Raw genomic sequence first — 11,161 nt, 5'->3', positions numbered from 1 at the left:
AGCAGCACATTTGTTGCTGCTGACCTGTCTCAGGATTTTATCTATATAATTCTCAGTCTACACAGAAAATTTGTTCAGTTTTCTGTTTGCTCTCCATTATAAACTTGTCTTTAGTTATCAAAAACACACTGACAAAACAAAAATTAATTGCATCAATAAATGCCTTGAGGAAATTTCTTGTGAACTCTTAGCAAATATGATTTTTCAATAATTTAAAGAGGGTTTGAAACCATCATCTCCTAACCATATATCCCTGTAAACCACTCACAAACCACTCAGGGTGGGCAACCGAGATTTTTCTGTTGCCTATCATTTGTTCCACATTTAGTGATGATATACTCAGGATTATAGACATTTTGTTATCAGGAAATAACAGCAGGGCCAAATGGCGAAGAGGCATCCAGCTGACCAAGGCAGGAAACATATACGGCATTTTTCCCCATTTCATTTCACATTTATTTAACCTGGAAACACTAAGTGACATCAAAACTCTCTTCTACCAACAGGGTCCCAGACAAGATATTAACACAGAAACAGTTTTAGAAATAATTTAAAAGGATGAAAGGATACATATGCACACGTTTTCAAAGCAATCTGCAGTACAACTGTGTAGAGGCAGACGTTGTGGGAGTGAAGAGAGTAATATTGCACCATCTTTCGGTTGATATAGCTTTGCAGGTAATTCCAACATATGCAGAGACTGAGGGGAAGAATGCACACATATGTTTCTATACAAACATAGATATTGCAGCAACAAGGGTTTTTTGGCTTTAAAAGGGAAGCAAGATTGATAACGCAATAATAAATAAGAATAAGAAACAATTTCTTAACTCCCATCTTGGATTTGAAAGTTACACAGTTATGGATTGTCCACAATAAAACTCAATGCTAACTCAATTGGATTAAGAATCAAAAGCATTTTAAAAGCATAATGTATTTTCTTGTGTGAAGCCAGAGCAGTAAAGGGCTGTATCTTCAGCATAAAAGTGAACATTAGTATTGGAGACAAAAGCCTGGGCCACAGATAGACAGGCAAAGCAATATTACTGCACCTTTTTTTGCTTTTTTGCTCTTTTTTGGGGTGGATGGTGTGACTTATCTGTTTATGCTATTAATAAACTGAAATAAACCTTCAGTTTTTATGGAAGACTGATTACAGCTTTTATGATTTAAAAAAAGGTGTATTTAAAAGTAACAGTTGCATGCGCTGGTGGCGTAGGGGTAATGTGTGTGGCGCATGTATGGAAACCTCAGTCCTTGGATGACCCAGGTTCAATTCCAGCCTACAGTCCTTTGCCACATGCCTTCCCCCGCTCTCTCAGACCCCCTTCCTGTCAGCCTACTATCAATAAAAAGGGCCATTAGTGTCACAAAAAATCCTAAAAAAAATATAATAAAGAAAAGGAGCTGTTAAGTCTACAGTTAAAAATGTGAACATAACAAGCAGCCCACAGTTTTATGATATAAAATAAACAGGTGGTTCCGTAAACTAGTTTACATTTTTACTGTATTTTTGACTGAGAAATTGTGATAACCACAGCTGCCACAGTTTTTCAGTTAAAAGAACAGATTTTTTACAGTGCAGTTTTGTTTATTTTATTTTATTTTATTTTTTGTGCTGAAAAAAAAAAGTAAAAAGAACATCCCATGTAAAGATTAGCCTCTCTCCTAGAATCACAGTCTACAGTACAATTAAGTGGCTTTCCTTCAGGCATGATCTTATAATTAGCAGGCAAGTATAATATTTTTAGACTTTGTGAGATTCAACAGATTTTACATCATTCCTATTTTGTCTCGATTAAAAGATAACTTGGAGTTTCCATTTCCCTTAAGAAAACACGAGGTGCATAAAAAAGAGTTAAAAAAGATGTCATTAGCATCAGTTATTCAAAAGAGCTAAGAATACGCACGCAGATTTTGCTGAAGGTTGTATTTTACTTTGTGCGTGGGTTTAGGTTCAAACTTTAAAAGCTTGTGGGGATAAAAATTCATGTTTTTTGAAGGAAGTCAAAACACTGTTACTCATGTTGTTTGACTCATACTGAATCTAAACCTGATGATATTTGACATGAACAATTAGAAATGTTCACTAGGTGACCGTTAGAAGCTTGTTTTATTGATTCAGCTGACAACAAGAGAAGCATTACCACTGCTGAAAGTTATTAATGGCTTTTGGTGGAAAGACTTTTTGTTCTTTCTTTACATTTCAAGCTTTACGCTACAGAAATTCTCTCATAAGAAACAGGGCTGTTAAAAAAAAAAGAGTAAGAGCTGCAGGGAGGCACCTGGTGAGATGGTGACACACTTAAAGACTCACTTAGTGTATAGTCTCATGCTGGGTGGGTATAGAAAACATGTCTGCTGATTGGAGTGAAATAATGTACTTCTTGTGCAATAGGAAAAGAATAGCAATTAGAGAAGAGAATGACTCCTTAAATTAGTTATGTTTCTCGCTTTGCTATTTCATCAAAGAATACAGGTGTCTGAGAAGATAACTTGTTAAACTGTTGGTCTCGGTAGACTTTAACAGTTTCATTTTAGGCTGTGCTCTTTGAATCAGAGCTACAGTCTTTGATTCAAAGAGCAAGTATTCCTCCTAGATTAAGCTTATCCAAACGCACTGACAACAGCCAACTGAGTCACAGGGGCTTGTGAGCCTCTTACAATGTGGGATGAAATTATGGATTTACTTGATGTAAGATGGAGACCCAACAATGTGGGCTATTCGCAGATCAGAGTTTAAAAAATGTTCCTAATTAAAATTGTTATGAGGTTTCTTATTTGGTAGCTTTTAAGATTTGCCCTCAAGGTTGGATAAAAGTTTATACTTGATTTTAAATAAGTTAGGTAACTAACACTGAGTTGAATTTGGCATTGCCCCGTAAAGTTTTTATTAACTTGTATACATTTTATGTTAAAGCAACAAACTTGTGTGTTTCTTTGCATTTCACATGAAATACTTAAAAATTAAATACAAAATTTGGGAAATAGAAGGAAAAAGAGGTTTTTGTTTTTTTAAATGTTTACAGTTAAAATATGAAAAGTATTTTATGCATTTGTTTTTGCATTTACCCTTTAGAGTTAATACTTTACTGAAGATACCCCAGGTTGTTCCATTCCTTTTGATGTGCCTTTTGGGGAATGTCTTTTTCAGCTGCATGTCAAATGAATGCATATTTTTTTTTTTTTTTTGCTATGCATCTTCGCAAAATGGCTTTAGCCCAGTCAGATTGGATGGAATGAGTACTGAACCTAAGTTGGCTCTGGATGTTTATTTAGGCTCCTTGTCCTCCTGAAATTAACCTCTGTTGCATTCTGACGTTTTTTTGGAGTCTGTCAGGTTTTCTTCCAAGATTGCCCCATCAACTGTTGCCCTGTCCCTGCTAAAAGAAAGTATCCCCATAGTATTATGCTGCGAGCAATTTGACTACGGGAAATGTGCTTGAGGGTGCAGTGTTAGGTTTCCGCAACACGTAGCATTTTGCATAACGGCTAGAGAGTTACATTTTTGTCTACTGTTACCCGAACACATTCTTCAATATCTTTGAGCGTACCATCTTTATTCTACTTCACAATTGTGCACTGTTCTGTGTTACTTTATTGCATAAATTCCCCCCAAAAAGGTTAGAGGTTTGTGTTTTTAACCTGACAAAATGTGTAAATGTTTTAGGGTAGGGAATACTTTTGTTTTACTTTTCATTAATTCTTTCTTAATACTCAAGTAGAAATATCGGGTCGCAGAAAAATCAAGAAGAAGAAAAGTTGACTTAAATAAAAACTGTAATTAAGTAGCAATTTGTGTGAATGCATGTAAGAAAATTGGGGCATTTGTGATTTTTATTAGCGAAGGCATTCAGATGAGCAACTATTAACACAATGACATGTCCTCAGAGGAAGAAGACATGCTGAATAAACGACTGAGTACATTTCACAACGTTAAACACATAAAATGTTTGAAAGAAGTATAACCCATGCAAGTTGGAACCAGAAATTTCCACTGCAACAAAATTGGAAAGTGGTTGAATGATTCTGTTCTCACATTTCTTTGAAAAGAGCCATAACCTGGTATTTTACATATACAACCATTCTGAAAATGTCTTTAATGTTCATGTTTAGTCATTTTTAGGAGAAAAATGTTTTGGGCTGGTGTCTGATTCTGACCCTGTTTCTGAATGTATGCGCGAGAATTTGACCCATGTGTATGCACGTTCATGTGTTCCCATTAGGATCTTACTGGTTAGCAGCGTGACATTAGCACTTTATGTGTTAGCTGTCTTTTGCTCAGGCACTGTCATGATCTGGGTTTTTGTTTGTTTGCTTTGGACTTTTCTGGACTTTTCCAGTCCTGTCCTGTCACCTCTCAGCCAATTAGCCCACATCAACTCCACCTGCTGCCAGTCCGGATCCTGTGGCTAGCCGCAGGATGTGGTAGCGGCAGGGCACATCACGCTGGATGAGACGAGAAGAGAAAAAAGGTTCTGGCAGGGATGAGCTGGCTGAAGCAGGTATATGTAGACTGGTGAACAGGTGACCAGAGTTGATTACTGGTAATTACTGGCAGCAGGTGGAGTTGATGTGGGCCAATTGACTGGTGGCTGAGCTGATTGGATGATGACTGGTGGCTGAGAGGTGACCGGCTGATAAGAAAAGTCCAAAGCAAAACAAACAAAAACCCAAATCATGACAGGCACACACAAACATGTGGAGCAGTTTGCAAACATCCACATAGCAAAGCAATGAAATGGGGAGATTTTAAACCACAAATGCTAAGATAAGATAAGATAGGCTTTATTGATCTCACATTGGAGAAATTCACTAGAAATCTGTGTCTTACGTGGGGATGTCGCTTTAGCAACATTAGCAGTTTGCAATGGTTCATTTACCATCGTATCTCGGTCTCTTACACGAAAGGTAAAAAGTTACACAAGGAACAACACTTACCGACTGCACTGCAGATGAGTAACTGATTGTTGGAGTCACCCCTTTATCCAAACGCAGGCCTGATGCCATCTTCGCCTGGTTTAGTCCCAAGTTCATGAAACATTGGGGTGCAAAATGTGAAGCGCGTAAAGAAAGAGTTGCAGGGAGAGTCACCGGAACATTGTTATCAAAGATGAACTTAATTCACTGCTCCCTGGTAGTTTAGTCCACAGATGCAGGCAAACTGAAAACATTTGCATGTTTATTTTGGCAACCAACAACGGAGCAGTTGACATGAGCATGACATTTAGAGATCTTTGCTTTTAACACAACTCGTTAGTGGCAGCAATGCAACTCAGTGATTTCAGGTGGTTGACGAGAGGCGGGCGTGGCTTACGTTAGCGTCCTTCCACGAGTGACGTAAATATAGGAGGAGCACCAAAATCTCAGTTTGTGGAGAGCGCGCTCTTGTGTCACTCTCTGGAAGGTTTTTACTGAAGCCCAACACACAAGTTTTAACGTGAAAAAGTCAGATTTAATGGTGATGGGTTGACGGGGAATTAATGGTGTTCTACCAAGAAAAAAGCTCTCAAGAATCTGAAGATGAATCTTTGCTGAACGTATATCTGAGCAGACAGTTGTTTGGCACCTAGTTCATATAAATAAGAAAATAAATATGCTAAATAATATCAGATATAAACATTGACTTTAATTAATGATCTTCATAGTTATTTTGACATAACTTGGTATTTGATGTTTAAAACACGTTGCTGTTCATGTAACTTGAATTAAAGAGATCAAAAATAAGTAAATACCAGATATTGTTAGTAGTGACTTGAATAAGTGTCATGATCTTCATGATAGTGTCTCTGACATTGTCACGATCTTTCCAATGTCAGAGACAGTGGAATGTTCATATAACTTAATTGTTTGTAGTTACAACTAGCACTAACATGAGGTCAGGTTTAAAAGTTTTATACAAAGTGATAGTAAAGAAATCCATATAAAATACTTAAGCCACCCTGTCATGATACTGTGACACCATCATGGAGGGCAGAATGAGCTCAGGAATTAGGGGCAACAGCCTCCCTGAAGCATCTTCGTCCATACTTGAAGAGGAAGATAGGGCTTCTTATGGCTTTGTATCAACAATTCTAATCTCACCTTTCTATAGAGGCCAGATATGTGGCGTGCATGAAGAACATTTGTTCTGTCAATAGATTCTCTCATCTGAGCTGTTGATCTCTGCTGCTCCTTCAGAAATATAATGAATACACATGCATGCCAAGGTTTCCAGATTTTTGTTTGCAGAAAAATGCAAACTTCAAAATTATGTACTACATTGTCTTGGTCTATTGCAACAAATACAAACATAATATATAGATTGTTTTGTTTCTTGTGAGAAAATGTGAGAAAGCTAATTCATTCTTTTGGAGGCTGGTAAATTAACATAAAAACTTAAACTCAACTTAGTAAATATCACCTAAGGTGAATGCCCTCAGAAGTGAAAACACTCAAACACTTACATCTATTCCACTTCCTGAGTAAAACTGCTGCTTAAACTGAATTTAATGATGAAGTTGGCTTATCAAATATGGAAGCTGAACAGCATAATTATAAATATTTTCTTTTTTTGCATCTCTGTGCCTGTTTCAGATGGGAAGGTGGAGGTGACAAAGGAAAGTTTGAAGCTCTGCACCATGGGGCCAGGGAAGGTGTTTGGAGAGCTGGCTATTCTCTACAACTGCACCAGGACGGCCACTGTCAAGAGTGAGTTTTCACAGACACCTTAAATGATTTCCACACTATTAGTGTGTTGAATGTACACATGTTGCCAAGGTGACACACATTCATTGAAACATGCAGCCTCATTGTAAAAGCCTGCAGGACCGTCACAGTAGGCGTAAGTGTGTAGTATTGTTCCTGACATATCAAACACTGCTCATCAGCAGTGTGACTTTTCACAACACTTCAGCTAAGTGTGCTGCGAGACCCGTAGTGAGCCGAATGTCAATGTTTACTGCCTCTGCTCTTTCACGTGTCAAAGCTCCAACTCAGAGTGATGCACAGTGGGTGAGTAGGTGGTCCATCAGACTGGCAATTTGAATAGTCAGACTGATAGAGTAAAGAGAAGAGACTGAGAAAGGACCGGACAGATGGTGGATTACACACTTTTGAAAGCTTGTAAGATAGCACGTCGATATGAAAAGTGTGTGTTTAGGTGAGACAGGGAATAGGAAGTAGTCCCCAATTTGTGTTTGGGCGGAATGATTGATAGACAAAAAGACAAAATAGACAAAACGGTGAGATGACACAATGCATGGTCAGTTCCAATTATGACAGATGCAGTCAGGTCAGAGCCTGAGTGAGTTGGAGCAAAGAAACATGATGTACAATGTGGAAAACCTGAGAAGAATATATATATATATATATATATATATATATATATATATATATATATATATATATATATATATATATATATATATATAGAGAGAGAGAGAGAGAGAGAGAGAGAGAGAGAGAGATAGATCTATCTATCTATCTATCTATCTATCTATCTATCTATCTATCTATCTATCTATCTATCTATCTATCTATCTATCTATCTATCTATCTATCTATCTATCTATCTATCTATCTATCTATCTATCTATCTATATCTATATATATACATATATATATAATCCATATATATATTTATTTATTTATATATGCGAACCATGAGCTGGTTCACATTTCCAAGCGGTGTATGGAAATCAATAAATGACATTTGTATGGATCATGCTAGGATGAGTTAAAGTGTAGAGAAGGTGGGGTCAACCATGTCATGGTTCAAAACTTGCATAGCCTGAGCTGACCCTTCCCGAGTCCAGTGAACCAGCCAAACCAACCAAACTCCCATCTCTAGTTACTATGGCAACAGGTGTCTACGGGGAGATGAGCCAACTCTTACGGGATAAAATATTCCCCTTCCCACTGGCGACAGAGCGTCTGGCTTTCTCTTTTGTGTTTTATTTTGCCCATCCACCAACCCACCGGCCCGTACTTCCTGCCATGCTTTAATAAAAACCCATGCATGGAACAAATGATGTAATTGTCTACACGGGCAGAAGTGTGTTTGGTTTAACAGGGTCACTGACGCTGTCTCTTAGGATGACTGTCTTTACTTTAATGCATGTCGCTACACATGAATGTACCAAGGAATTCAGCTGCCAGGGTGGCTATTAAAGGAGATAGTCTCTAATGGAAATCATGCAGCTACTAGCGCTTACAGTGACTCACATTACAATCAAGGAGTTTAATTTGATCTGTGCATACAGCTCTGTAGGAGGATGTAACCTCAGTTAATTTTAATCACATACAGTAATCTCCCAAATCCCCTCCATGAGTAATTATGTTTTGGAGGAACAACCTGTTTGTGTTGAGTTAAGCTTTTGAGTTGCGAGTGTGTCTTAGAAGTTAACAAGAGGAGACAATAAACAATATTTGGTTTGTGTGAATGAGAGAAGAGATTTTAACATGATTTTTAGAAAACCTTGTCTACAGGTTTCATAATTCACAAACTGTGCTATAAATAATCTGTAATCCATATAGCATAGTCAAACTAATTCCTTTAGGAACTTTTTGAAAAATAGAAGAAATGTTTTACAAATTGTAAACTATTTTCAAGTAATCTAGCCTGGCTCCAGGGATATCCACAGGTCCATTCTGCCCTGCCACAGATGTGGCATGCATAAACAAATGGACAGTTATCTCAGGATAACTGTCCATTTGTTTATGCATGCCACATCTGTGAAGTCCTTGGCATCCGTGAGTTATCTGCTGTTTCCCTGTTAACTGCTTTCTCCAGCGTCAGCCGCTGTGATCGCATAATCCTTAACATCTTTTCAATGTAGACTTATCCAGCTGAGGTTTGACAATGTTAAATATTTTAGATTTTGAACTGGATATAAAAACTGTGAAATAGCTCCATTGTTCAGTGCTGACAGAACAGTGCAAAACAAATGCCTACTGTAGCATTGTTAGCAGCTAACAGCTAGCTTGTCACGTTATTCTCGGGAAACTCAAAAATAGGGCGGTGTGATGTAAATACAATGTTTCTGGTGAATGCTGCAGTACTTATATCAGTTGTGATAAATACACCTTTTCCATCTCTCTGTGATTTTTAGATGTTTGCATTGATTGTACTATGTACTGATATTGCTATGATTGTGAAGCCTTTTACTGAGTACTCAAAATTCTTTTAGATACGCTAATTGATTTAAACGTATTGGAGAAGTCTTCATTGCCAGCCACCCTGATGGAATGTCTTTGTGGTGAGCACAACGGGGCTGCTGAAGAACTACTTCCATTTATACATACACTTAGAAAATAAGAGTCTCAAAAATAGATGGTAATGGGTAAAATTTAAACACTCCTGTTTGTCTATTGTGTTTGACAGCTAAAAAAGAGAACATTAATAAAAAGTGACGGCAGCAGCTCACCAGTGAAGATACTGGATATTTGTGCCTGCACTGATCTTTGTTCTTTTGCAGTCTATAAATCTTTTTTAATTATATTACAGAGAAAATTAACTGAGTGTAGCCCAATACATCTCAAATATTTAGTTTTTGTTGATTGTTTTGAGTCTCTTTGTCCAAATTAACTCAGCTCTGGATAAGAGTATATTTGGTTTTATTTCTATATTTCTATAAGGCTGATCAAGAATCAAGAAAAAACAAGAGAAAGAGAGAGAGAGAGAGAGCGTTAGAGCAGTATTTTTAATTATTTTTCTGCACTTATCTTTTAATTCTGAGCAGTATTAAAAAAACAGTTTACCATTTCTAGAGTGAGATGGCAACCTCTTCATGTAGCTGCAAACAGTGCTGGGACTACATTTCAGAATTCCCATAAAATGGTAAGTTTTTCCAAATAATGCCAGGATTGGTTGAGTTTATAACACTTATTTAATTTGCATAGTGAAGTTTCTTGGGGGGTTTGACAGGAATATTTCATCCCTACTCTTACACCCTTTTGACAATTTCTTGCCCTAGTATTTGCTTTTTTTTCTATTCTCCCTATAAAAACAAGCCCTTAAAATAACTTTATGACCAGCAGTATACCTTCCAGGCTGTGTAGTGCCCCCAGAATGCTCCTCTGATCAATATGTGATGTTTAGTTCCCAGATACAGACACTTAAGTGTGAAGCTATGGCCTCATTTGGGGTTTTGCTCTGCCTGTCTTGGCAAATGAGGTACGATCTTACATGCTGCCTGAGACTTTCCTGAGACTCAGAAGAGTTCCTTTGCCATCAAAGCTGTATCGTATTATTTCCACATGACAGCAGTTGGATAGATGCTGAAGACGAAAGTGGAAGAAAAAGGTTGGAGAGAAAAAATAGAGAGATGATAACAGGACAGAAGTGACAGCAGAACGAGGAAGCTATATTAAAAGGCTGGAGACAAAATAATTTTTGTTGTCTGGAAACAAGAGAAAGAGACTGATGTGTTTTGGGGAAAAGTATATTCTTAGCAATATTAAAATATTAAAGGATATTGAAGAACAGGATTGCATGTCAGAACCTAATTCAACATAGTACCACAGAAACATGCAGAGAAATGTGTTTTTAATTGATGTCCTTATTGGCAGTGGCAAATTAATGAAAAAGAAAATCTATACATGCCCTCAGGTTTCCTTTACGGTAGCTTCTTGAGGAAAGTGAAATTGCTTACACACAGGAACATGCAAGCCGTTTTCATACTCATACCAATTTGAAAACCCATCACATCAGTTTTCACATCATAGCCCTAAAAACTCAATTTTCCCATATGAATTTTTCTACTTAATTTTAATGTATAGAGGAGAAGATACAAATTTTAAATGAAATTCTGCTTAAGAATTAAATCTTTGCGAGCCTACAGTATGTGCACTTCAGGAACTGTTCACTGCAGCTAGGCATCAGCTTGTATCTAATTTAAACTGTATAACCTTTTTACCACCGGCTCAGCCTGGCTCTACTCGGCTCCGCCTGCTTACAAGCCTTACCTTGTAATGACAAAATTTATTTTGAAATCATGATTTTTAAAACCTCAACATACATTTAAACCTGAAAATGGCCCTTGCATTTTTCAGCAAAACATTAGGTAGCTAACATGCTTTTCTGGTAAACATTCAGAATGAGATGCTGATTTTTCCAAAAATGTATTTAAGACTCGCAGTGCATATATAGAAATCAGAAAGTAAACAGTTTAATCTCTCT

At 37.2% G+C, this 11,161-nt stretch overlaps 1 protein-coding gene across 2 annotated transcripts in view; it reads left to right on the top strand.

Annotated features, from left to right (window-relative positions):
• The window catches only part of LOC105940239 (cGMP-dependent protein kinase 1), a 130,632-nt gene that overhangs the window by 49,481 nt on the left and 69,990 nt on the right, over window positions 1-11,161 (top strand). For both annotated transcript variants that reach the window (XM_012882729.3, XM_012882727.3), the window contains exon 3: window positions 6,577-6,690. In XM_012882729.3, the coding sequence (XP_012738183.1) occupies window positions 6,577-6,690 (114 nt within the window). The remainder of the gene's footprint in view (window positions 1-6,576; window positions 6,691-11,161) is intronic.

The sequence above is a fragment of the Fundulus heteroclitus genome, chromosome 22 (assembly GCF_011125445.2).
Source record: "Fundulus heteroclitus isolate FHET01 chromosome 22, MU-UCD_Fhet_4.1, whole genome shotgun sequence".
NCBI classification, from domain to species: Eukaryota; Metazoa; Chordata; class Actinopteri; order Cyprinodontiformes; family Fundulidae; genus Fundulus; species Fundulus heteroclitus.
Note: the sequence above shows the minus strand (reverse complement) of the source record. Positions and strands in the feature narration are given on the sequence as shown.